The sequence below is a fragment of the Arvicanthis niloticus genome, chromosome 3 (genome assembly GCF_011762505.2).
Source record: "Arvicanthis niloticus isolate mArvNil1 chromosome 3, mArvNil1.pat.X, whole genome shotgun sequence".
Taxonomy (NCBI): Eukaryota; Metazoa; Chordata; class Mammalia; order Rodentia; family Muridae; genus Arvicanthis; species Arvicanthis niloticus.
In genome coordinates, this window is record NC_047660.1 from 78,920,526 (window position 1) to 78,948,127 (window position 27,602).

Genomic DNA, 27,602 nt, shown 5'->3' on the forward strand with positions numbered 1-27,602 from the left:
TGTATAAGAGTCAGCTCAGAAAGAACAGGTGACTGGTGTCAGATTAGCTGAACATCCCTCTCCTTCAGGATTTCAGAGCTCTTAAAAGACTTGGTTTCACAGCAGGAGATTTGATATGCATAGGATTCACACATTAACACTGGGGCTCACTGGCAGTCTTAGAAGTCAAATCCCATTCCAGGGGAGCCTCAGAAGAGTAAATCAACCATGTGGAACAAACCCTTCCTAATATCCTCTGAAATCTGCTGTGGTAAAAGAGCAGCCTAGGTCATTCCTCTCCCTTCTTAGCCTTGAATAGACAAGCTCTCCCCCAGAGCCATGTGGCCTCTGCTGCAGGCTCCATCCACCCAGGCTAGTCTGCAGCTTCCTCTTCACATTGCTTAGTTGGTGCATTAACATGGAGTCCTTCCCACTCCTCCACCCCCTGCCACTCCCAAGGGTTTTCTCAATTTTACATTTCAGATAATGGGCAGAATCTGTATTATCATCTTAGATGAAAGAGGACAAACCTTCTCCAACCCTGACAATAAGAGACACTGAGGCACAATCCTGAACTCAGGAGAGCCATGCATCGATGACTTCAGCCCGAGGCAAGCTCCCATGCCTACCTCATGTACCAGTCCCTACAGGTCTCCACAAACACTCTTCTTTGTTTTGGGATCATCCAGTCCAATTAATACAGTATGCAAGGAAGGAGAGAAGGAAGGTCAAAAGTCAAGAGCAGGGGTAGGAGAGATGGCTCATCCATTAAGATTTATTGTGTAGTTTTAGCAATGCGACTACCACATAGGCACCTTGACAGGTTTCCCACCACACATGAAGGGCTGAGGGCTCCAACAGATTATAAAAGATCTCAACAATGAGCTGACAAAGTAACTATGAGCAGAAGTGCATCCTTCCTGCATCCTGCCTGCATCCTTCCTGCATCCTCCCTGCATCCTGTGCCCATCACTGGGACCACTTGCTCCTGGATATCAAGTTTGTTTTGCTTTTTGTTCTTCTTTTTTTAATCTCAAGCTTTTTTTCTTCCTCTTTCTTTATTCCCAAACCAGTGAGCCAACAGACACATGGATCAGAATCAGAACGGATCAACTGTAGCAAGGTTGCTATTTGCTTCACTGGTGAATTTGTAGCTACCAGGACCTGTCTTGTTCTAAGGAGGACTTGATCTGAGAGTGGAGAATGTCAGGGGTTCCCCTTGTCTGTGGCTTCCTTCACCTCCTCAGTTCTGTCTGAGCAGGGAAGTCAATCAGACCCATAAGCAGCCTTGCTGGGTCACAGGCTAGACAATATCAGGGCCTATTCATCCATAAGAAACCAGAGGCAAGCAAGAAACCCACCCCAAGATCGCCATGGTTGCTAGGCTGGGATAAAGTGGTGGCTCACTTGCCTTTGACACCCAGTGTTCTTGCTGCTGCAGCTCTGTCTACAGGAGGCTTTCATGCTGGGCTGTGGCTTCTTCCAGCTCTTGTTGGAGTTTTTCTGCCCTAGAGGAGGAAGGCAGTTAGGGCGCTGGTCTGATGGGGTCCTGCCATGTAGCAGTGGTTGGCGTTTAGTCTAGGCTCTGCCCCACAGTTACCTGGCAAGAGCCAGGTGTGTCTAACTCACTATAAAAGGGAATGCTTGCCCCCTCCTCTCTCTCTCGTTCTCTTGCTCTTGCTCTGTCCTCTGGTTCCCGCTCCCCCCCTCCATTCCCCTCCTTGCTCTCTCCACATGCTCATGGCTGGCCTCTACTTCTCTGCCCTCTCTCTCTCTCTCTCCCCGCCTTTCTCTGTCTCTACTCCTTCAACTTCCCTCCTCATTCCCTGAATAAACTCTATTCTATACTATACTACCATATGTCTGGTCCCTCAGGGGGAAGGGATGCCTCAGCATGGGCCTGCAGAGGCACCCCCTACCCCCACACCTGACTGCACATCCACCAAACATATTCCTTCTCTCTCTTATCTTTTTATAAAACACAATGGCAGTCAATCTGAAACCTCCAAAACCTATATTGTGCAGGACAGTCAACACTGATCTTTTTAGAGAAGTCATTGTTTATACCCATAAGGAATAAGGGTTACAAAGTAACTGGACCTTGAAATTGTTCCAGGGTTTAACAAATGTCAGGAATTTATCTGAGTACTGTATGTTCCCTGTTCTCTTACACAGAACAGGTCGTTTTCCTACAGTCAGGGACTTGATTTAGAAAAAAACCAATAGAGTATTAATGGCATTGCCAACAGCATAGGAGAGGGAAACACATTAGTTGTTCGCTGACCACCTCATTTTATAGATACACATGATATAGCCTTGCAATCTAGGCACCTGAACAAGGTCATGAGGCAAGCTCAGTCCTCCTGCCCAGAAGGCACCTTGTACCCAGGCAATATGCAAGGTAGAACCTATCAGGCTGGAGCAGCAGCTTCTGAGCTGTGTGCCTGAGAACACAGGCCCGGAGTGGGCTCTGGCAGTAAACAGAACCAGCTGTGTTTTCCTTAAGACTACAGCTGGGATTACTACTCTGACCTTATGCCTAAGAAAAGCTAGTTCTGGAGTTCATCCTGTCAGGTTTGCAAGGCTGGCTGGTGATTCCCAGCAACAGATAAAAAAGCAGCTAAAGTGCTTGGCATTTCAAAACCCTGGACTGCAGGTGGCAGATTTTAACCCTGAGACAAAGCAGCAGAAAAAGAAAGCAAGGATGTCGAAGATGAATGAATATTTCTCTGTGAAGTACAAGGTGTTGAAGTTCGACAAAAGCTGCAGGCTGATCTGTAACAACCTGGACCTGTTCGACTGCCTGTAGAAGAACTGCCTGGGGTGCTTCCACCTGTACCCCAAGTGCAACTCCAACAAGTGTGGGCCTGAGTGCCTGTGCAACTGCCACTGGGTCTATGACACCATTGTCACCAAGTCTGGCGAGGTCATCAGCACCCTGCCATTTAGTGTTCCTGACTAGGAGATATTATGCATAGACATTCTCCTCCCTCTGTCTCCTTCTCCCTTTTCCCCTCCCCCTCTCTCTGTGCACCTGTGTGTGTGTGCATTTGTTTGTTTTGAGAAGGTCTTATTCTATAGCTCAGGCTTGTTGAGGACCGCACTGCCCCCACGCTTTGGGGATGCTATGTTGCTGTCCACACTGCCCCACCCTTTGGTGCTAAGTGCTCTGGTCAAGAGAGAGAGTAGAAATGGAGGGGCAAGAGATGTGAAGAATAGAGACAAGACAGGGTGTCTGTAGTCAAGTCTCCTTTGCTGTCTCCCACAGACTCTATTCACACCTCCTACTGACCACTACCACCTATACACTCCTATTTCTACTACACCACACCACTACAAGGAAATCCTGGGTATTTATAAGCACAAGCAGGGCAACACAGGTGAAAACATTTTACCACATGCACCATGCAGCTGGGGTCACTAAACAGCAAAACAAGCTATGTGGGATAAACAATAGATTTTTCAGAGTGTGCTTCAGCTGTTGTAGGCTTTTGAAAAACAAGTCTCTATCAGGATATATGGCTCCAGATGGCTGCAAAGTTGATAGCCGCTTTCTGCTTAAAGTCAGCTCCCAACACAGCCTGGCCTTGAACTTAGGGCAATCCTCCTGCCTCAGCTTTCCCAGTTGTATTAATTTAGGTATACTATATTATGCTTGGCTTCTGTTTCTTATACATACATACATAGAACATACATTCATAAATGTATGTATGGCCATATATAGAATATATTTTATATATGTACACATTAAAGTCAAACTTCTTTCTCTTGGATAAGTGTTAGTGTTTGGGCAAAATATTTTCTCAAGCTACACATGGATATAGAGTGGACAATACTTGTGTAGACCCTCTCAGGTTCCTCAGCTGGTGACCAAAGGCTGCAGGAGTGGATGATCAGTCTCCTCCTTAGCAGCACTCTCAGCTCGGCCTTGAAGTCACACCTCTCCCTTCTCAGGGTGTCTAGTTGAGAACACCATAATTTTAAGATTTGCAGAACTCTGTATCTGAAAGCTGTTACCTAGAATGTTACAACCAAATGAGTGTTTTTCTTAGAATGTCATATATCACTAAGAGAAGCAAACTTGTGCCTTTGTACAGTAAAAAAAAAAAAAAAAAAAGGACTACAGCTGGGGATGTACATCCTGGTTCTTTTGATGAATCTCTTCCATAACACTTGGTGAACATTCTGACCAATGCAGCAGCAGAGACATCTGCCTGGGTTCATCTTGGCAACTCCTAAACCTATTTTACCCAGAGAACCCTGTACATGGGAAATGGACAAGCAATGAAGACAGCCAGTGTTACATCTAGTAGTGTCCAAGGGTGAGAAGTCATCCCAACACAGGATGTTCCTGAATAAACCTGTAATTTCAGCTGGGCATGGTGAGACTCACCTTTAAATCCCATCACGTGGGAGGCAGAAGAAGGCAGAGCTCTGAGTTCAAGGACGGTCTGTTCAGAACACACCAGAGAGCTCAGAAGGAAGGAAGAGGACACAAGTCTACAGACACACTGAGTATCACAATTATTTTTTTCCTGGATAGAAAGTTCTTGATGACTGGACCAGCACAATACTCTGAGGTGTTCTTTCTCTGGTGGTGGCTGGGAGTTTTGAACATAAAGACAGAGATTCTAGGTACAGGGGACAGCTTTGGCTCCAACTTGTAACTCCCAGTCTCACCTGGGAAAAAGTCAATTGACTCTGCAGCCTTACTGCCAAGTTCCTTTCCTGGAGGGTGGGGGGCGGGGGGCAGCTCCTTCTGCTCCAGCAGGTACTGCAGCTTTTCCTCCACTCTCTCCTGATCCTGGTCATTAGAAGATTGTGTCCTTAGTGGAGGGTTGATCACAGGCAAGAACAAAATCTCACAAAGTGCAGGGACTTACAGACGATCCCAAGGTTGCTGGTCAGCTAGGCTAGCCAAAGCAGCAAGCTTCTGCAGAAGTAAGAAACCCTGTTTCAAGGCAAAGAATGACAAATTTAGTTGGTCTCCTGCAGCCAGTGCACATACACAAAGCACTGTACATCCACTTGCCTAGACTCCTAGACTACAGACAAGTTCACAAACACAAATAGAAGAAAAAGAAAAGGTAAGCAGAAAGCAACCCCCCACCAGCGGAGGAGGTGAGATTTGACTGAGCACACCAGCTCTTCAGAAGAGAATCACAGCCCTGCTATCTGCTCATTAAGGACTAAAACAGCTGTGGAGAGGGAGCGTGCTCTACTTGGCCAGACTATGTTGAGGTAGTTAGAGAATATTTCCCCCAAATCTCCAAATCTCCCACTCCCATCCCCAGCATTCAAAAGTTCTTGCCACATCCCTGGTCATCCAGTCAGCACCCAACTGTGAGCTTCAGAAAAAGAGACCTCTCCAGAAATGCTCACAGATAACAAGGCTGACAAGTTGCTACTCAGGCTTCTGTCAGTGTGAACCAAGAACTGGGCAAAGGGATGAGATCTCCTTGGGTTGCAGGAAGAAAGGAGAAGGCCACATACCACCCAAATGGATTACAATGAGAAACACTTGTTTGACTTTTGCCCTGGGCTCACTTCCTTGCAATCAGCTTCTCACCCATGATTCTCATGTGAACCCTGCCATTCCCCACAGTTACCTGAACCTCACTCACTCACAGTTCTGTGCATAGCACCCCACCTATCGTGAGGACATGTAGGTATATGACATGTTACTCACCTATCTCTCTCATTAGACTCCAGCTTCAAGATTAGACGGGTATGTTTGCCAATAACTTAATTTCTTTCAAGAAGCTAACTTCCCAGAGATACTTGGGCATGGATACAGAATAAATGGCTAATTGGATGGCATGAATGGGCGGCTGGATGAGCAAGGTGATGGGTGAAAGCACCAGTGTGTAGATGAGCAGATAGGCAATCAAAAGGGCAAATGGTACCAGACCTTAGCCTGCTGACTACTCTACCTGCTGTTGCTGGGTCTGGGGCTCACCTGTTTCCTCCTGTTGACCCTTACAGATCAACTTCAGGTCCCCCTGGTGCTGCTAGAGCAGGGACTAATTCCCCTGCATTTCCTTGTTCTCCTGTCTCAGCATGCTTGCCTTCTTCAGCTGAGTCTGCTCCATCTGGAGCCAGCTTTTTAGATTGCTGGAAACACCCACTTCATAGAAAGCATCTGTGTGTCTCCCCTACCAGTTCTACTTGCAGGCACCATCAACCCCATCAGGCCCCATGAAAACCTAGACAAGCACCTGATAGTTGTACTCGGAAGGCCCAAACCAGAGAACAGCCAGTTCCAGAAAGAATCAAACTACTTGTAAAAATACACTTCCAAAGAAGTCTATGCCCCTCCAAGAACAAAAAAGGAGTCTTTAACCTCTACTTATCTATCCATGGTAAGGTGTTGTGGTAAATCTCCAACCCAAACAAGTCTGGTCAAGGAAAACACAACTCAATATTTATGATTATAAATTGCAAGCCTAGATTGGGCAGATTTACCACTACACTACTCTATTCCCCAGCTTTGAGATCCCTTAAAAACCTACGGTTTTCTAAGCCACCTTCTTCTCCTTTTTCTTGTCCTTCCACCAATGGCTCCAATGGCTCCTCTGGCTTCTCTGCTCCCACTGCCTATTTAACCTCTCTCCAGGCAACTTCCTCTTCTGACTCCTCCCCTAAGCCTTTCTCTCCACCTCCCCTTCTACTGCCCAATCAGTGTCTCTAGCCTTTATTTTACAAATTCAATTGGGCAGAAGGTTCACAAGATTCACTCCTCCTCTGCAGCCCCTCCCAGGAGGGGAAATACCATGAAAACAAAAGGCTGGGGCTATCCACAACAGTAATGGGGAAACATCAACAAATAGAGGACAAATACCTTCTGAGGGTGGACAGAAGACCCTGTGGGAGTACATTCTATTTACTGGTCCCATGGCAACCTACTCTGCAAAACCCTGCCTGAACCCCAGAGTCCCAGGGCTGACTGACACCCCTCTCAAGATGCAAATTGCCTTTCTCTCCAGAGGCTCCAGAGGCTGGCAGGACAGTGCTGAAGAGGATTAACAGTCTCACTCACATTCAGCAAAACTGAGTCCAGGAGGCATAAGTTGAAGGGCCACAAGGCACATCGGTTGCTGAGAGGAAGAAAGGCTAGAACCAGAGCTGTGGACTCTCTGGTCCAGAAACAAAGAGAGGCAGGAATGACCATTTCCACAACTGGTGGGCCCCTTGCCAAGACAGGCACTTACTGCTGGGAACTCATACCCCACTGCCTCACTCCCTGAATTGTGTGACTTAGACCACAGGCTCTGGTTTTCATTTGGAAGAAGCAGAATATCTGTGTTCTATCTCACTCCTGCCCAGGTTTTGGGTTCTGCCTCTGGGAAGCACTTACAGAGACAATGTTGGACAAAGGCACACCCTGGAGGTGCAGCCTCCTAGGATCTAAGACTTTAGAAGGTGAGTGTGAAACTTTGGGTCCAAGACAGTCACCAGGCACTTTGAGACAATGAATACCTATTGCCCAAGACTGTCAGCTTGGTTCTCTTACTGCTCATCAGCTGCAGCTGTGTGGTCAGCCTCTCCACCTTCTCCTTCACCTGCTTCTTGGAGAGAAGGATTGGGTGGGTAGGGACTTCCCAATGCTCCATATAGATAAACACAAATAAATTTTTTCAGTGATCATGCATAAAGAATGGACAGACAGCCGGGCAGTGGTAGCGCACGCCTTTAATCGCAGCACTTGGGAGGCACAGGCAGGAGGATTTCTGAGTTTGAGGCCAGCCTGGAGTTCCAGGATATCCCAGGCTATTCAGAGAAACCCTGTCTTGAAAAAACAAAACAAAACAAAACAAACAAACAAACAAAAGAGGATAAAAGGATGGACAGACAACTTGTTTTCAAACAGAAAAGAGAGCATGTCTGGAACCCAGGGACACCTCAAAGATTTTGGCCCAGGCTTGAGATGCCTCCTGTGTGGATCTCAGCTCTCCCATCACTCTGTAGAGAGGGGGAGTATCCAAGCATCCAGGTGTTTTCTCTCTCTCTCTCTCTCTCTCTCTCTCTCTCTCTCTCTCTCTCTCTCTCTCTCTCTCTCCACAGGCTTCAGGTGAACACAGATGGCCTCTTCTACCTTTTTTACAGCTGCACAGGATGCAATTAGGTTTCAGAGGCCTCAAGCCTGTGGTTTCAGAAAGAAGAAGAAAAATGGTGCAGTCCACAAGCTTTCAGGTGCTGTGGAGATGCTCAGATTTCCTGCCTGGTCACTCCAGACCCATGGCTGTGGCTGGAAAAGTCATGCAGGAGCAGAACATAGTTACGAGAGTCACCAAGTATCACTGCCAGCCCGGAACACCCAGGGCTGGCAGAAAGGATCCAGAGGCTGTCTTGGTCCACTGCCTCTGACAGTTGTTTGTCTGCACTAGAGAACTTCCTGCCACCCACAACAGCTGATCACAAAGCTAATGGGGCCCCTGGCAGAGAGAGGAGGTCAGAGGACTGCTTCTGTACAGCCTGAGACCATAAGGCCTTGGCCAGACGTACTTTTCTTGCCTGGTTATTAGTATTAGACAGCCACTGTACCTAAAGAAATACACTGAGGATTAAATGTAGTGACTTCCTGCCCTAAACTGGGGATACCTCCCTGTATCCTGCTGGTCTCCCATTGTCCCCCACTACAGCCCCATCGCCCAGGAAGAGCAAAAGCTAGTTGTTTTTACAAGAGCTTTGGCCTTGTCAGCTAATGGCTTTTGGACAAACTAGTGTTTGGCAGAAAAGTCTAGTTGCTTCCCAGAGGCTCCAGTTCCTGTACCCCATTACTGAAAGGCCCAGCTCAAGCCTCCAAGAAGAAGCTCCTCCAAGAAGCTCCACATCCCTGCCCAGGACTCACTGTCCCTTTCCCAGGAGCATTTATTTCTTGCTGTTTTACACTGAAACCAAAGGCCAGCCCTCTCTGCCTCTTTCTCTCTGGTCTCTCTAGACTCTATTCTCTCTCCCAAGTAACCTGCTCAGTCTCAACAGCATGTCTGTGTATGAACCCAATAGGTAGGTACTAAAGGGATGCACCAAGAGCAGCTGGTGTCACTACAACACTGGTGACATCACAGGGGATGCTGGTGAGCTCTCCAGGATACAAGAGAACATCCAGAGAAGGACTGCTGATGTCAGGAAACAGCCTTGGCCTCCCTGCTGATGAGCTCTTCTGCCAAGTTCACAAGAAGGCAGGGCGCTCTTTTCAGGAGCCTCTCCCAGGACCAGGGAAGCCCTTTAGTGCTTCTTCCTTACAAAGCTGGAATCTCTACACTCCCTTAGGCACTTTTTAATTTGTTGGGAATTGGAAACTCAAATTCCAAACACAACTCAGGAATGGCTCTTCCTCTCCCTAAGAATCCCTAGTCAAAAAAGGGGGGAAATAAAAATAATACTGAAAAATTAGATTAGGATGGTGGGGAGGAGGAAAGATTAGTTCACTTATGTAAACAAGCACACTGGGGAAGATCCGTGTGTGTGTGTGTGTGTGTGTGTGTGTGTGTGTGTGTATACAGAACAAAGAGAAATCACAAGTGCAGTAATAAGAAATTCTTTAAAATCCTCAGCTGACACACACTCCAGCCATCAACTATTAGCAAAGTTGGGATGAGCTGATCATGGGTCAGGCTGGAGCCACCTGAGGACTGAGGATCCACAGGGGAGTCCTCAGACACTCCCAGGCAGACTGTGATGGTACTATCTTGAAATCAGGAAGCTGAGGCAAGACAACTGGCACATGAAAGGCTAGCCTGAGCTACACTGAAACACCATGTGGAAACAAAGCACATCCAAGCCATAGTCAGTGCTTCTCCAAGACCTGCAGAAAAGCCAGACCCTACTGTCATCAGAACGGTGCATGAGCGCTGGCTGGGGGACACCTTTTTCTAGAGCTACCTGGGATAATGCACATTGTCTTCAGGAAGGTGACACTGTCAGCTTTGAGCACAGTTCCCACCAGAGTGTGAGGAGACAGGCAAAGGGCAGTGTAGTAGTTAGGGTTATTATGGCTATGATGAAACACCAACACCAAAAGCAAGTTGAAGAGGAAAGAAAAAGGAAAGAGGAAAAAAATTACAAAATTCAACTTGTATTTCTGTATTACTGTTCTTCATTGAAGGAAGTCAGAGCAGAAACTCAAGCAGGACAGGACTCTGGAGGCAGGAGCTGATGCAGAGGCCATAGAAGAATGCTGCTTATTGCCTTGCTCCTCCTAACTTCCTCATCCTGCTCTTTACAGGCCAGCACCCCAGGGATGGCACCAGTCATATTGGGCTGGTTCTTTTCCATCACTCACTGATTAGGAAAATGCCTCACAGTCAGATCTTATAGAAGCAGTTTCTCAACTGAGGCTCCTTACCTTCAGGTAACTAGTTTGGGTCAAGTTGTCATAAGACAACACAACTGACCCTTGTCAACTTGACATACAAATTACTAAGCTATGGCCCTTCCTTCCTTTTTGTCTGCACGAACTCACATTGGAAACAAAAATACCTATAAAAGTCCCAGAGTCTTTACAAATTCAAACATTAAAATTTCAGTCCCTTTAAAATAGATAATCTCTCTTAAAATCCAAAGCCTTTTAAAATTCAAAGTCTCTCAACAGTGAGCTTCAGAAAATTATATATATTATAATATATAATATAAAATATTTTCTTACTTCAAGAGGGAAGAACCAGGGCACAGTTCACAATCAAATCAAAGCGAAACCAAAACAAGAATAACCACCACCACAAAAACCTCCGACTGTTCAATATCCATTCATGATCATCTGGGTTCCTCCAAAGGGCCTGGGTTACTTCTCTGGCTCTGCCCTCTGTAGCACACACAGCTCGTCTTCTAGGCTATGGCTAACTCCACTCCACTGCTGCTGTTTTTAGTGATCATCCCATGGTACTGGTGTCGCCAAAACTGCTGGGGTCTTCTGCTGTAATCGGGTTGCACTTTCACCAATAGGCTCTCCTCATGGTGCCAAACCTCAACTTTTCTCCGTGACTGCTTCAATCTTGGGCCTTCACTAAGGGCCTCTCCTTGCCTCTCACAGTGCCAAGCCTCACTCCATGACTCCTTCATGTCTTCAAAACCAGTACCACCTGGGTGACTCTTACACTACCAAGGTTGGGTGCCAGATGGGGCACAACCTTGGCTGCCTCTGTAACACAGCTTCTGTGTGCTGAGTCTCAGGAAAGACTTCCCAGATTTCACCTCAACAATGTTGGTCTCTTCTTCATTACTGCTCATGTCTTAGCTTTAGCTAACCAGCATTGATTGTCCCAGTAACACAAAGGTCTCACTTCAGTGGTGCTAGTCTTTTGTTAATTGTGGCTGACTCTTAAGCCCTAGCTGACCAGAATGAAAGAATCTTAGATGAAAATAGTAGATGGCCCTGACAGACTCTCTAAATATCCCTCTGAAACTTCACAAGCCAGGCCTCCATCTTTAGCACTGTTCTCAACACTCGTACCTTCCAACTCCTACACAAAAGCCAGCCGAGCTCTTAACACTCAATGGCTTTTCTAGTTCAAAGTTCCAAAGTCCTTCCACAGTCCTCAAAACAACATAGTCAGGTCTTTCACGGCACTATCTCACTATGGTGGCACTTGTTTTAGGGTTACCATTGCTATGAGGAGACACCATGACCAAAAGCAAGTTGAGGAAGAAAGGGTTCCTTCGGCTTACGTTTTCATACCACAGTCCATCGTTGAAGGAAGTCAGGAAAGGAACTCAAACAGGATAGCATAAGAGATCAAGCTCAGGACACCCAAAACCAAGTTCTCAGCACAAAGAAGATTCATTTGCCCCATAAAGACAAAGGTCAGGAAATAAGAGACAAAGACAGAAGATAGAGGACAAGGGAGAAGGGAAAAGAGGTATTTGCCCCAGAGGCCCAGTCTGTCCCTGGATAAACAGACAGGTGTGGCCCATAGGAAAATGGTAGTTTATACAGGTGAAGGAAAAACCCTGTGTTAAAATAAGGTGTTTATTTTTCATCAGGCATGTTAATTAGGTGAGCCAAAGGGGACTTTGATTGCTGGATTTCAATACTTTGATAGGGACCTTAGTAGTCAGCCTCAGGAGGAAGAAGTGGCCAAATGAGGGAATAGACATTGGTGGCTGGCTTTAGGAATGTAATCTAATGCTTTTTAGTAAGGCAGAGGGCATGGGGGAGAAGGGCAAGGCCTGCCAGAGCCATGTTCACCATGCTCACCATGCTCACCATGCTCACCATGCTCGAGCTGGCCAGAGTCCCTGCAGGTAGAAATCTGGAGGCTGAAGCTGATGCAGAGGATATGAAGGAGTGGGTGATGCTTACTAGCTTACTCCCCCTGGCTCATCCAACCTGCTTTCTAATGGACCCTGGGCTGGTGAATGTGTCCATCAGTCACTAAGAAATGTCCTACAGTTGGGTTTTATGAGGGTATTTTCTCAATTGAGGTTCCCTCATTTCAAGTAAACAACTTGTGTCAAGTTGATATAAGACTAGTTGCCAGGCAGTGGGGGCACATGACTTTAATCCCAGCACTTGGGAGGCAGAGGCAGGCAGATTTCTGAGTTCGAGGCCAGCTTGGTCTACAGAGTGAGTTCCAGGACAGCCAGGGCTACACAGACAAATTCTGTCTCGAAAAACCAACTCTCCCCCCCACCACCACCACCAAAAAAAAAAAAAAAAAAAAAAAAAGACTAGTCAAGACAGGCAAGAAAGATGCAATTCTGAGGGTTCTCTCTGATTACCACTTGACAGAACCCCAAGAAGTCCTTCCACATCTGACTGGCCCTGTATATAAAAAGGTTGCCCATGATCAGTTCGGGATGTAAAATCTCCTGAGCACTGACATATACTCCCCAAAGTATGTTCCGTGTACCCTCCCTGAACACTAGAAACCATGAGGGCTGGCTGGACTGTGTCTTTCAGATATTGACATCCAAATCCAATAAAAGGAATAAGAACCTGATTTGGAAATAGGATCTTGTAGAGATATGAGTTTGATTACACACACACACACACACACACACACACTGCAGTTTAGTAGCAAGGTGTCCTTAAACTGGTGTGAAAACTGGACTTAAGAATAGATGCATAACATATATGCGCAAACACACACACACACACACAAACACACACGTTTCAGAACTTACATTTGTGACAAAGAACAGGCTCTTGAGATGAAGCATTTGAGGCCTGTCTGGTCTTTATTTCCTGGAGTGGTCCCCAGTCTTACTGTACCCCAGCAGTGTTCTAGAACTCCTAGGGGTCTAGGGGCATATTCTGACCTTTGTCAAACCCAGAATGAGAAATGTCCTTGGAAACCTGGGGCTCAGATATGACTGCTTCCCATTTCTGTCCTACTATTTCTTTAGTACCAACAAGGCACCTTGTTTATAGCTAGGCATAGGGCTACCCAGAAGTGAAACATTCTGCAGCATCTTCAGATCAGGCCTGGCTACATAAGGACTGGCTGAAGAGATGTAAACAGAAGTGACTCTGGGAATTCTCCTTAAAGGGCAAGGCCTCCTCTCCGTTTCTCTGGCTGGAAGGCTTGGCACTCAAGTGGCTCCTTAGGCTCTAATGAATGAGGAGGCCTGTTGGGAGCCGACTTTAGTAGAAAGTGGCTAGATCAACTTTGCAGCCATCTGGAACCATATACCCTGATGAAAGACTTGGTTGTCAAAAGCCTATAACAGCTGAAGCACACTCTGATAAATATATTGTTTATCCCACATAGCTTGTTTTGCTGTTTAGTGACCTCAGCTGTATGGTGCACATGGTAAAATGTTTTCACCTGTGTTCTCCTGCTTGTGTATATAAATACCTCAGAATTCCCTTCAATAAGGGAGACTTGAGAAAATAGAAGAGACTGAATCACACCCTGTCTTGTCTCCATTCTTCGCGTCTCTTGCCCCAAGAGCCACACTCTCTCTTGACCAGAGCACTTAGCCCTAAAAGTGTTGAGGAAAAGTGTTGAGGCAGAGTGTGGGCCTCAACAGAGGCCCCACTTCACTGTTGGTGGACAGTGCTGGTCAGCCACTGTATGCACCCCTAAATGGCCACTGGAGGGGTTGTTTTAGGGTTTTTTTTGTTTTTTGTTCTTTGGGGGTTTTTTGTTTTGTTTGTTTGTTTATTTGTGGTAGAGATGTGGAACCCAAGGGCTTGTGCGTGCTTGGCATGTGCTCTATCACTGAGCCACTGACCCCTGACCCTGCAGGGACCTTTTTTCTTTTTCAGGAAAAAGGAAAAACAAGGTATGTATTTAGGGATGTGTCAACTAGAAATCTTATCTTGTGATCTAAGGATTGGTGTCTATATGCTTTCTCCTGCTGTCTCCAGAAGGAACAACTCAACTATTTTCATAATAGAACACACAAGATTTTTCTAATTTTTTATATGTATTATTCACGTATTTGTTTATGTGTGTCTGTGCACACACACACCACAGCCTTGGAAGGAAGGCAGAGGACAACTTGTAGGGATTGGTTCCCCCCTTTCTCTCAGGTCCTCAGGCTTGGCCATACACACTTTTACCAAATGAGTCATCTCACAAGCCTCATCAATGAGGTTAGTTCCAAGATGATTTGATTTCTTTACCATCTGGTATTGACTTTAAAATATAATTAGAAAGCTGGAGGGATGGCTCAGTGGTTAAGAGCACTGACTGCTCTTCCAGAGGTCTTGAGTTCAATTCCCAGCAACCACGTGGTGGCTCAAAACCATCTGTAATGGGGACTGATGCTCTCTTCTGGTGTGTCTGAAGAGAGCAATGGTGAACTTATAAATAAATAAATCATTTAAAAATATATAATTAGCAAGACCTTCAATAGGCACAAGTTTAGAAAGGTATGGTGGGGCAGGGTGAAGATAAAGACTTCCTGCCTCATCACCCCCCAGTGCTCAGTTTGTCCTCATTGAGTGCCCTCACTCCCAGCTCCCTAATATAAAAGCCTTGCTGACTGTCAAATGGCGGTGCCTATTTCAGCTCACGCTGGAGTTTTCCAGGCCTAGGACAGACCTTGATTTCTCTTAACTAAGGAACTGTGACCTGGAAGTATAAGATGAAATACACTCTTTCTTTCCCTAAATTGCTTTTGGCTATGTATGAGCCTCAGCAATAGAATGAAACCAGGGCACCTTGTTGAGTCACAGAAGCCCAGGCTATCTGAACAAAGAGGGATCTTCAAATAGTTTGCTCCACCATATTAGAATACATGTTGGGTTATTATTAATACAAAGTAGGATTGGGGAGATTACAAGCACTGGCTGCTCTCCCAGAGGACCCAGGTTCAATTCCCAGCACCTATATGGCAGCTCACAACTGTTCTTGAGACTCCAGTTCCAGGGGATCTGACACTCTCACACAGAAATATATGCAGGCAAAACACCAATGCACAGAAAATAAAAATAAATGAAACAAAATTGATAAAGCTATCAAGCCCAGCCCAGAAAGCACGTGTTCACATTAATGTTGAGATTGTTTCAGTGCTGCAGTGACCCCGCTGAACTTGCTCATGAAGCCACAGCTGAGAACCCCTGGTCTGATGCTCTTCCCAACCCCTGTCTCCTGAGGAAATACCTGATGAGCAAAGGTTCTCTTCCACCTGAACATCATTTGAGGCACAGAGCAACCTAAGGGCAAAGCCTCATCCTCTTGTTCTAATCACTAGTCCATGTGTTTCCTAGTAATAAACATGGTTTCTCTCAAAGGAGGACATTTGAGATGCCTTTGCTTTGGTGACAGTGACATAAAAAGAGCTCTTGGCCCATCTTAGAAAGTGAGTCAGTGGTTGCAATGCAGAAGTTTGCAGTCTTTTCTGAGATGCAGATTTCGTTCCAGGTGAAGAGTTGTGCAGAGGGCTGTCGGAGAAGGTAGATGGTCTTGAGCTTAAGTCATTATGGGAAGCAAGGTAACTCTGTGGTTTGATATAATCTTGGGGTGACACCATGGAGACGAGCACTTTTCTTGTGAGAAACCTCCAACAGCCCACAGCAAACACTCTTTATGCACACCCAGTTCCTGCAAACATCCACTGCCTCTGCCTCTGGAGCTGATACAGGTGTGCAGGATGCTATTAAGTGTGCAACAGGTTGGGAGGATTTGTTGGGTGTGTGTGTGTGTGTAATTCTCAGAATGGGTACTGATTCCATAGAGGTCTTAAATTGGGGATGTCTTAGTTTGGGTAAGAGTCCTTTCCATTGAATCAATGGTTTATTTTAGAGTTCTAGGGAGACCCTTGATTATGGGCAGTAGGTGATCAGGTGTGGGTATGGGTGTTTCTTCAAATAGCATGGAGGCTGGCCTAACTCCTCTCAGCACCTGCTCCTTCAACCAGTGAACTTTCTGGCCTCCTGAGGCACAGCGAGGGGGGTTGGATAGGTCAGGTCAGTAAGCAGTCAGGCAGCAATTGCTGGCCGCAATTGTGTTGGCTGAAGTGGTAGCCTTGGGCTCTCAGCCAAATCCTCTCAGCAGCAAATGCAGTTTACAGGCCAGCAGGAAGCTCCGAGGCAGAGTAGGAGCGCCTCTAGGCCAGCCATGCTGCCATCCCCAACTCCACCCCCTCCTCCTACACCTTTTCCTCTTCCTTCAGTCTCCTTGGGGCAGCAGCCAACTGGGCTACGCCCCGGAAGCCAGGATGTGGCCTCTAAGAGTCACCCAAACGTTTCAGCCCCAGGCCCGCTGGCCAGGGCCAGGGCCAGCGGGCCTTACCGCCTCACTGCTGCCCTCACCCCAGGCCACTGCCAAGCTACGCAGAGACCAGCCAGGCTGTCCCTGGAATCTCTGGAGCCATCTGTCAACGATAAGCCCAGCCAAACGAGGCCGGGAGAGAAGAGGTTGGAGGTCTATATGGACCCTCACCGCCGAGAGCTGCTTGCCCTATGGCAGCAGAATCTGGCTCAGGCCATGATGGAGGTAGCCGCTATGCTCAGAAGCAGAGGGAGAGCTGTGCCTAGGCAAATGGCCACAGCTGGAGGAGGCGACAGGAGGCCTCAAGGAGGAGCTGTTGCTCCAAGTGCACCTGGCCAAGGAGCAGGGCCACTTCCAGGACCTGCACTCTTCACTGAAGGAGATGCAGCTTCACCTGCTGCCCACTCTTTAACTAAAGGGTATCATCTGGCTGCCATACTCCACAAAGGAAGCAGGTGAGTTTGCAGTCCCAGGGGGCCCCTGGAGCCTGCTGGCCACCCCTCCTCTCTGTAGCTCACTGAGCTGGATGAGGATTTGGTCCAGGCCATTGCTCTATAAGAGTGTCACCTGTCTTAGCCTACCATGGAAGGAACTGATGTCATGCCTTGACCTGAGTTCACACCTCCTGTCTCAGTCCAGAGTGTCTCTGGGAACAATAACACACTACCAGAAGCCTTGCCTTCTATGTCATGATCGCCACTCCTAAAGGATCCTCAGGAGGTTCTGTGGCTGGGCAGAGGTTGGAGCACACCTTGGAAGGGTGTGGGTCATCCCTTTTCTAAACTCATCATTTGTTAGCCTTTTGGGAGCCAAAGGTTGCAGTCAGCCAGAAGGGAATCTAGGCTAAGGGCAGACAGAAAGCCTCTATTTTGATCCCTGCCACCCCCTTTTAGGATCACTAGAACCTTTTCTCTTTGTGTCTCAGTCCTTTAGCTGGCCTGGATTTGCTGTGAATTATGCGCAATGGCTTCCCCAACTTTCTTTTAGAAACTATAAGCCCAGAAAAGTTAAGGAAGTTGCATTGCACCATGGGAAAATCCTGGTAGTTCTCTCCCTGGGAGTCCAGTTCCCTTTGGAGAAGAGCTGGTGACTGATTCCTTTGTGTGGTCTCTTTGGAACTGCCACATCTTGCTCTTGAATCTCTTATTCCTGCTATTTCTGAGAGAGCACTGTGGCTTACAAAGCTTAAAATGTTCAGGAAGGGTTGAGTACCAAGAGTTCTAAATTATTGTCTATTGCTTTCTTCGACACATTCAGAGCCTGGAGACAGCAGCCACGACATGGGAAGGTCCCACCTTTGTCTTAAGTGATTCAATGTACATAATAAAATCAATAAAGACAAGAATGTAAGAGGAGAGAGAGTGAAAAGAGCAAGGGAAACAAGCAGCAGGAGCAGCAGCAGCAGCAGCAGCAGCAGCAGCAGCAGCAGCAGCAGCAGGAGCAGCAGCAGCAGCAGAATGCCCTGAGCAGCTTGTGGGCCAGAGAGAGAGGAGAACGGTTCCCATTGGGGTTAAAGGCTGTGCTTCTGAAGGGGAGTGGTTTTATATGGTTTTATCCTTCTGTCCACTCGCGTTTCCATGAGCCATCTCAAACCTCCTTTCTCTAGCTGAGGGAAACTGCCAGCCTAAACTGCCAGCCACATAATAGTCCCTCCCTTGCATTTCCAGCTTTTCCACTCTTCTTTCCTCAGACATGCATCCTATCTATAATGTGGTTATCAGAGTTCCCCCACAAAGCTGGCAGTCTCCTCAGATAGCCCTCTGAAGTTGCTCAGAAGGGGCTATCCCATGCCCTAGGAGGAGAAGGGCCTCATCAGAGTGTGTTTTCCCTTCTCATCTCTTCTATGTATTTTTGAAGAAGGAAGTTTGTCAAAGATCTGCTTCCAGAAGTCTCTCTGAGGAGGCACAGAAGTTAGAGAGCAGCCAAGAAGTCCTCGCAGAGATGTGCATGCATCAGCCCTAGTATTCAATTCATCTCTGACTAGTTACTAGTTACTAGTGGACAGATGGCCACTTATTATGTACACCCTCCATACCTGGCATTTAAAGGTGCTTCTCTGGTTTGACCTTTAAGGAGATTCTCCTGACCTCCAAGGAAGGGTATAGCATAAGATGAGATTCATCCCTAGGGCTGTGATTTCAGATCCATTCCCTTAAATTCCAAAATTCTAAGGGTCAGGAAATCCACAGAAAAAATTCTTTCCAATGAAGTTAGCCTTGTTTTGTTTAATGGATTAGCAGAAATTAGGGTAGCATTTGATATCAAAAGACATTTATCTGGAGCCATTTGTGGATGGGGGACATGGTGTGTGAGTCAGTAGCTATGTCTTTGTAATACTGTGACTGGAAAATCACAAGGGTTGTTTTGGGAGAGGCAGAGCTCCTGTCCTGGGACTCATGTGCTGCTGTTGACTTACTTTAATGTCTAACTGGCTCGTGCCATCCTCAGTGCCACAGAGTGACATCTTAGCATCTTCTTCATTACATCCAGGTCCCAAATCCGGCAATTTAGCAGGGAGAAGAATAGTTCACAGTTCCAGGTTAGAATCCATTTGGGGAAGTCAAGGCAGGCACTCAGTCAGCTGTCACATCACACCCACAGTCAGGAGCAGAGGGAAAGGGGAGCAGCCGTGTCGCCTGCCTGCCTCTCAGTCAGCTGGCACATCACACAGTCATGCTGTAGCTTCCTTCATGTTACACAGTTCAGGTCCCAGACGATGAAGTGATTCTGACCTCTTAGGGTGGGTCTTCCCAACTCAATTAACAATCTGTAAAATCTTCCACAGACATGCCCACAGTCAACCTGATCTACATAATTCCTCATTCCCAGGTGACTCTAGGTTGGGTCAGGCTGATAAAAACAGCTAACAAGCACACTGCCCGGTATCAGTGCCAGGCTTTGAGCCCTACGTTTAGAGTCTCCAGCTGGACCATAGGCTGCACGCTCCTTAATATAAAAAGACCTTAAAGGAATTTCCTGAATGTCTTTTGCCCATAAGGAAACTCACAACATATATGGTAGATTCAAGCTCTCTGACCAACTTCATTACCCAGGAGGAGCAGACCACTTCCAACACAGTGGACTTCACCCCAGGACATACATGCTGACCAAACAAAATTCAGTCACACTGTGAGCTCCTCTGACCATCTCACACCCCTATTGGTACTTTTTCCTAAGCTGTACCTGGGTGGCCATCAACAAGATTTCAACTGGACATTCGTAACAAGATTGGTACACTAGATGGCTCTCTGGCTTGAGTTCTAAAGACTTCCTCTTCCAGTGAAGGATCAAGACCTGCACCAAAGTTAGGCCTCCTTTGAATTAGAACACTGAATGAGGTGGGGAATTACTCAGTGATTACCACCAGCCTGTACCATCCTGAGATTAAAAACCCAAGACCTTATAAATGTAAGGCAATTACTCTGTTACCAAGCTATATGACAGACCTATAAGTCTATCAATAGAGTCACAAGGCACACAGCAAGACAGATTTGGCTGTCATTGGGGAACCACAAGATTCATGGCACTTGAGAATGGTTTTTAGACCCTAACCTATCCAGGAAGCCTCTGTTCTTTGACATAAATAATTCTTACATTGCTTTTGTCACATAGTTCATGGGAGGAGGGCACCACTCCTGACTTGACTCCTTGTCCTGTCTGTTGTTGAATGAAAGAACTTTGTGTTGCCCAAACAGAAGCCTGCATGTTCTTACCAGTGCCCATGGTCAGAAAAAGGCTCACGGCCTCAACAGGAGCTCCTTGGATAGGGAACAGGATAGAGTCTGCTTCTTACCTGACCAGTGCAGGTTCTATACTGCTGCCCAACCTGCCTCTGTGTCCATTCTACATCACTTTGTCCCTGCAGAGGCTCCAAGGCAGCTGCCTGTGAGCCAGGTCTTGGCCCACAGAGACCAGGGCACAATCATGGTTTCCCAGTCTTCAGTTATGTTGTGCTTTCCACTGATGTACTCACGTAAATATAGCATTGTTATTTTTTGTTCTATTTGAGAGATTTGCAGTGCTTGTTAATTTACTTTTCAAACCAAGAGTATGTAGAACCAAGAAAATCAGCCTCAAAGCATTACTGAGAAAGCACCTTGGGGTGTGAGGTACAGTATGGGAAAGACTAGGCCCTAGCTAGGCACTCTGTCTATTTGAATTTAAATGCCTCACAGGGAAAATTTCCAAGCAAAGTGCATCTCAAGTATGCAAGCTGTCCTCAACCTGGCTTTACAGGTTAAACTTGAGTTTAGCATCGTCCTGCTTCCACTTCCCAGTCGCTGGGACTGGGTGGGGCTGTCAGAGCCTGTGAGAATAGCAGGACTTACCTAGTCCTGGCCCTCCTGCCTGCCAGGCCATCACCCTGCACTGTCCATGGCTGCTTTTGCTTTTGCTTTGCCTTCCTCCCCACCCCCCAACCCTCTCAGCACATAATCTCAATCTGAAATTTACAGGGCCTACAATCTGTCTGCCTTTGGTGGCTGTAGTGCAGACCAGAGGACACCCACACTCAGCCTGAGGGCACTTTTGTCTTGGCAGGTTCTATACTGCCACCATTCCATGTTCTTCTGCTAGCTGCTCATCACTCTTTAACGGAACCTGATGGAGTATTGGGTCTTATGTGCAGAGGCATTGTAGAATTGTTGTCAACACTTAGGCACATGGCTTCTCTGAGTGTACCCCCTAACCCAAGTCCCACATTGTATTCAGCCCTGGAGGCTCTTTCTGGGTGTATTTCCAAGTGCCTGTACTTGAAGCAGATGATCTTTCCTGCTCCCCATTAGTCCTGATATAATTTCTCAACATCGTGAAAAGGGTGACTCAATGAAGGAATGAGACATTCTTAAGCAGTGTTAGAAAATAAACTCAGTTTCCCACATAGGAAGTATTAAGGGGTTTCTAATCAAGCAGAGAGAGATTTCTTGCTTTGGAAGGAGGAGGTGATGAAGAGTTTACCCTGTGTTCCAGGAGAGGCTCTTGGAAAGTGCATCTTGGCTTTTGGTCAGTTTGGAGCAAGCTAGTTACCAGGGTGGTGGTGGGGGGGTGAGGATAGTTTCCCCTTGACATCAGCAGTTTCTTTCCTGGACATTCTATTGTTCCTAGAAACCTCTGTCATACTCTGTGATGTCACCAGTGTTGTGATGACACCAGTAGCTCTTGGTAGGTTCAGTGCCTTGAGGTTTTCCCCATAGACATGTTGGCAAGACTGAGCAAGTTATTTGGGAGATAGAATGGAGAGCCTAGAGAGACCAGAGAGGAGCAGAAGGAGGCCGGTCTTCAGAATCGGCGAGAAATGTATGATCCTGGGGAAGGCACAGTGAGTCCTGGGCAAGGATTGAAGGTTCCCAGAGGAAATGAGCTGGAACTGTGGTTTCCAAGAGTGGGGATCAGGAGCTGGGATCCTCTGAGAAGCAAGTGGATTTCTCCGCTTGTCATAGTTCCCAAAAGTCAAGTTTTCCAGAACACTGATTTGTCCATCCCAGAAGCCAGGAGTTAGGAAGGACACTGCTGTTTTACTGAGTTACTGAAGACTCCTGGATTTCACTCTTACTGTCAGGGGTGAGGGGGTTGGCAGAGGAAGCCATGAAGAAGAAGGGATGGACCAGGGAAGTGTCCCCAGCCCCAGGCATCACTGCACTTCAACATTGGTGGATTCCTTTGGGTAGAGTGAATATCTGTTACTAGTAAGAAGACAAGAAAGATGCTTCTGGCCAAAACCCCTTGTCTCAGGCTTTACAACAGAACTACTCTGACCACTTCTCCCTGATAGTGGCCCCTTAGGTTTCTGAGTGAGCAGGTGTGGGAGGCAAGCAATTCTCTCTTGCAGCAAAAAACAGTTAGAACCTGTGGATCAAGATAAAGACTGGCTTTTACCTGCAGAATCTGGGTGTTCTGGGCTGTGAGTAGGGAGACTTCATGCGATTTTTCTATCTATAGCCATGTGCTGAAGTGACCTAGCAGGGAATCTGGGCATCTCCACAACACCTGAGTGCTTTGTGGACTTTGCCATTTTTTTTCCAGCCTTCTGAAAACACTTCCTTCAGTGTTGAAACCAAGTTGCATCCTGTGCGGTGGTGAATATGCCTGAGGAGGCTATGGCCTTGGTCTCTTGAAGCTTGTGCTAAGGGAGCCAGAGGAAACCAGTGTCCACCTCTCTACAGAGAGAGCTATAGGAAAGTTGACATTCACAGCCTGAGAGTTCAGAGCCAACTAGGGCAAAACATCTCATAAGTCAGTTCACTTCCTGATCATGCTTGAGTGTGCTAGTATTGGACCAATAGTGTGTAGGGTAGATGCTGTGGTTGTACCTCAGTGTTTGTTGAAGACATCTGAACTCTTTTGTGACAGGACACTGTCATGAACAGCAGTCACATGCAGTAGACTCGTCATGTGTTTTCCCAGGCTCAGGCTCCTGACATGAAGGTATGTTGCCTCACATGTTCTTCTAGCTAAGTTCTCCCAAAGCGCCAGGACACAATTGTTCCCTCCTAGGGTCTAAGATCTGCAGGCAATCCTTCGCACCTTGACTTCTAGATCCACTGTCCTATCTTCATCGTATGCATCCCACCATGGATTGGTTGTGTTAGTGTCTTCATGAGGACAACTTTCATGCCAGTCTAGGGACTCTTTGCTGCTAAACTCCTGTGGGAGCCTGTGTAAGAAGGCTTTGAACTGTGGATGGAGCAGAGTCAGAATGTTCTTCCCACAAGGTGACCTTCGAGGAAGAATTGTATAAACTACAAGTGAACACATTGAAAGCAAGGGCATGAAGGAAATGGGATGGTATATATCTCTGTGGAAAAGGCAAAGAGCTGGGGAGAATGTTGTTTGATTTTTCTCACATGATCAAATAGGTTAAGACACAAGACTAGGTATAGTCCCTCACTGTACTTGAATATGCTTAAGGTAAGGAATTTAACTCATGTTTTGTTGTATATTAGTTAAGCTTCTTGGGAGTAACAGAACTTATAGAATGAAACTCTTTCTATTATCTATGTAATAAATATATATTTATAAATATATTTAAATGTAAACATATGTAATAAATATTGTATATGTACATTATTTAATAGAATGTATCAGGGTGAATTATAGGCTGTGGTCCATCTAATCTAACAATATTGAAGAATCTAGTTGTAGTTCAGTTCATGCGGTAGCTAGGTGTCTCAGCTGGTCTTCACTATATGCCTATAAGTTAGAATCTTAAAGAAGTTGGCTGTAGTACTCACTAGAAGAAATGGACTCACTAGGAAAGGCAGGGGCAAGCAGGCAAAAGAGAGAACTGCCTTCCTTCACATCCTTCATTGTGCTGACAGCAGAAGGTGTGGCTCAGAGAAATGGTAGGGCTTCACATCTCCAAAGATCTAGATGAAAGTTCTATCTTCCTACCTCAAAGATCCATGTTAGAATTAGATCATCCCACTTCATGTGACTTAATTAAGAAAAAAAAAAAAAATCCCTCACAGGTTGTAGAGAAAAGGCATGAGGTAACTGCTCCCAGCCTGCTAGTTGCAAGGTGACTTAAGGATATCTGTGAATCCCAGCACACTGGGACACTGAGAAAGCATACTTTCTCAGCGGAAAATCCTGATGTTCTGCCAAGTAAGCTGCATACCTGAGGAAGTGGCCTTCATGATCATCTTCCCATGAGAAATGTCTTTTGTTTTAATTAAACTAAGCAACACTTAAAAGAGTTGGACTGCTGACAGAATTCTCAGTCTGTGAGGAGGTCTAGGTCACCTTGAACCCAGGTAAACTATTGCTTGAGAAACAGAAGCTGCTGAGAATTAGAAGCTGTGAGAAGTCTTTATTCGGCTTGCCTATAAAAAATGCTGGAACATTCAATAAAGTATGCAGTGGCTCATGGTTACTCTGCATCCCCCGTGTCCTACCCAGGGACCCCAACGCACTAGACATTGACAACAGGTATGCTCAGTATTTGTGTTTTAGTAAATTCCAGGTGTCAGCTGGACAACCAAGACTTGCCATCACAGGCTACTTAAATAATAAAAATCTGTTCATTCGCACTATTGTTGAGGGTAAAAGTCTTGATGAGCAAGCCCACTCAGTCAACAGGGTCTCTCTGAAATTTCCTTTGTTAGGCAGAGTCTTAGCCTCACCGGTCACAGGGAAAGTCAACAAACTACATTGTGGACTCAACTTCTCACCTCTACAAGATCTATTTCCAAATCAGGTTCACATTTACTTCAACATCTGAAAGACACAGTCCAGCCATCCCTGTGGATTCTAACATTCAGGGAGGTCACAGGAGGCACACCTAGGGGAGAGTAGATTGGAGAGCTGGAGTATTTGCATTTTCTAGTTTCCCAGGCTCATTGGTTTGAGCCTAAGTATGGCAGCCTTTGATAAAGGGACCTCCATTTGGAGGGAGCTGCTCACCTTGGAGCTACTAGGGAGAGTGAGCCAGAGCAGAGGCCTGGTCCGCCATTGTCCAGTGTTCCTGTACTGGGAAACAAGCCAACACTGCAAGGCCTGGGGAGCTCAAAAAGCAGGCTAGCTAATAGGCACAGGATGCCAGAGGTCTACCAGTCTTTGCCTTAGATTTCCAGGGCAAGCAATTCATTGACTAAGCTGTCCATATCCCCTGCCTGTTCTCCCTTCCAAGAAGAGTTAACTTTCTTCTCCCTGGTATCCTTGGTTTCCTGTGAGAAGGTTCTCTTTGTTAAGAGCAGATTTAAGGGTGGATGAGTTGATCTGCAGGGATCTGAGCTGTAGGAATAATCTGAACCTTCACTGTAGTCCTGCATAGGTTCCCTAGAGACCTGAAGAGAGGTTCCCGGGTTGTCCACATTCCCCTGGCATCTAATCAAGGCCGTGCCTATCTCTCCTGAACTGTGACTCAGGATGGCTATGCTGTTATTTTTCAAAAATAATGCTTTTGCACCACTTTAGAAATGCATTTTTTCCTAGTCCAGCATTATGGGTATATCTCAGTTAAAATTCTAAGAGTTTTAAAGGCTGAGGAGAAAAAAAATCCAGGCCTAGTTAAAGTCTGACCCTTCTCCCCTGGTAGATGCCCAGAATGAGCTCTGAAAGGTCATGGTGCATTGTCCAGTTGAGTAGAGCTTGTGGAGTCTGGACAGCTGACATGGCAGGTCCCCACCAGGCCTGTGTCCCAGCTGCCTTCCTCCTCTAGGTATAGAAAAGTTCAGCGTGAACTCAAACAGGCCAGGGACCAGGACCAGAGCCTCCTGCAGACAGAAGGAGCAATGAGCATGCCAGGTAAGTGAGCCATCATTGAGCCCATCCTTAGCAACCATGGCATCCACGGGGTGGGTTTTCCTCCCTGACATTGGCTTCCTTTGTGAGAATAGGTACTGATTTTGTGTAGCCTGTGGCCCAGCCAGGATGCTTCTGAGTCTGATTGCCTTTCCTTGTCTTACAGAACCCCTGAGAGAAATGAGGATGAAGGAAAACACAGACAACTTGAATTCGTGAGTCTTCAGTCTGGGATCAAGGCCTCCTCAAAAAAGCTGTGTCCTTGTACCTGAGAACTCAACAGTGAGTCAGATATCAACACACCCAGAGCACAGGGTGCTTTCTCAGTCAGTGCTGAAGCTGAGTCCATGTCACACATGAGAGTTGCTGAAGAGAGTGCACTGCAGTGAGGATGACCATCCCCTCTCATGGTAGTCACTTGACCATTAATGATGATGATGATAAAGGCTGGACTTTGCAGTTTCACAGCCTGAATGAGAAAGGATCTATAGAGAATGTCTGAGCCACCTTCAACGCCTCTGGGCAGGTAGATGCTCCACACCAAGCAGATGAACTTGCAGACATTTGTCTCCTTTGGATGGAAAGGTCTGAGCAGAGGAAATGCTGTGGCCCGGGTAGCACTGGGGACAAGCACTGGGGACATATTGCCACAGGGACTGAGACTCCCTCTCACTGAGGATGCCCCGGGGAAGGCTTCAGAGCAGTGGTGAGGCACAGCCAGAGCTGCTGGCATTCAGGAGGAGTCTGGGAGTGTAAACTAGCACTGTCCTGATGGATGCTTTAGTAGAGATGACTAAAGAAAATTAGAAAAACTTTGAACAAAAGCCTGAAACTCATCCTTGGCCTTGGGAGAGTTTTATCTTCAAAGCCCCTAGAGGCATGGCCACCCTTGACTTGATAGGCTACTACAATCTGTACCCAAGGCCAGACAGACCGGGTAGGTCTTGCTACAATCAATTTTTTCATCAATCTTTTAATCAATTTTTTAATCAGTTTTCTAGCTTAGATATTGTTTTCTTTGGTGTTTTCATTTGTTTTGTTTCAAGGTTTTAACTAATGTTATTGCTTTTGTTCTTGTCATTGATTTGCTGTTTTACTAAAACTATACACTGTATGTAATTGCTTGTGTGAACCCCTGTCGAGTAAAATGACTGTTTTCATGAATAAAAAAGTGATTTTACCACTCTTTTTTCCCATTAATTTATTTATTCATTTTACATCCCAATCACAGCCTCCCCTCCTCAAGTGCCCCTCTCACACAGGGTCTTCTCCCATCCCTCTCCTTCACTTCTGAGAAGGGGGAACCCCCTAGGTATCCACCCAGCCTGGCACATCACTGTAGGACCTGACATATCCTCTCCCACTGTGGCCAGACAAGGCAGCCCAGTTAGGGGAACAGGACCTACAGGCAGGCGACAGAGTCAGGGACAGCCCCTGCTCCAGTTATTGGGAGACCCACATGAAAACCAACATATACACCTGCTACATATGTTGGGGGGGTGGGGGGGCTTAGGTCCAGCCGTTACGTGCTCTTTGGTTCATGATTCATTTTCTGTGTCTCTGGGAGCCCCCAAGGGTCCACAGGTCTTCCTGTGGAGTTCCTTTCCTCAATCGTTCCCACAGCTCTTTCTCAAGGCTTCCTGAGCCTGTTCTAATGTCTGGCTGTGGATTTCTGCATCTGTTTCAGTCAGCTGCTGGATGAAGCCTCTAGGAAGACAG

The 27,602-nt window shown here is 46.6% G+C and overlaps 1 protein-coding gene, 1 long non-coding RNA gene and 1 pseudogene across 5 annotated transcripts; 2 read left to right on the top strand and 1 right to left on the bottom strand.

Moving 5' to 3' along the window:
• Window positions 1–1,390: 1,390 nt before the first annotated feature.
• LOC143441601 (uncharacterized) lies at window positions 1,391–6,575 on the bottom strand. 3 transcript variants are annotated; one of them, XR_013109164.1, is made up of 4 exons: window positions 6,492–6,575; window positions 4,863–4,930; window positions 4,660–4,783; window positions 1,391–1,487 (listed from the first exon to the last, which is right to left on the bottom strand). It is a non-coding gene; the product is annotated as an uncharacterized LOC143441601 (long non-coding RNA). The 3 variants fall into 3 exon arrangements; XR_013109163.1 differs by having other exon boundaries at window positions 4,373–4,783; XR_013109162.1 differs by having other exon boundaries at window positions 4,373–4,930.
• LOC143441600 (ARL14 effector protein-like pseudogene) lies at window positions 2,684–2,941 on the top strand (annotated as a pseudogene).
• A 9,855-nt stretch (window positions 6,576–16,430) lies between the features above and the next one.
• Window positions 16,431–27,060, top strand: LOC143441758 (uncharacterized). 2 transcript variants are annotated; one of them, XM_076931274.1, is made up of 3 exons: window positions 16,431–17,098; window positions 25,801–25,886; window positions 26,050–27,060. In XM_076931274.1, exons 1-3 carry the CDS (start codon window positions 16,431–16,433, stop codon window positions 26,100–26,102), a joined length of 807 nt encoding a protein of 268 aa, XP_076787389.1. In that variant the 3' UTR covers window positions 26,103–27,060. The 2 variants fall into 2 exon arrangements, with proteins under 2 accessions (XP_076787389.1, XP_076787390.1); XM_076931275.1 differs by lacking the exon at window positions 25,801–25,886.
• Window positions 27,061–27,602: the final 542 nt, after the last annotated feature.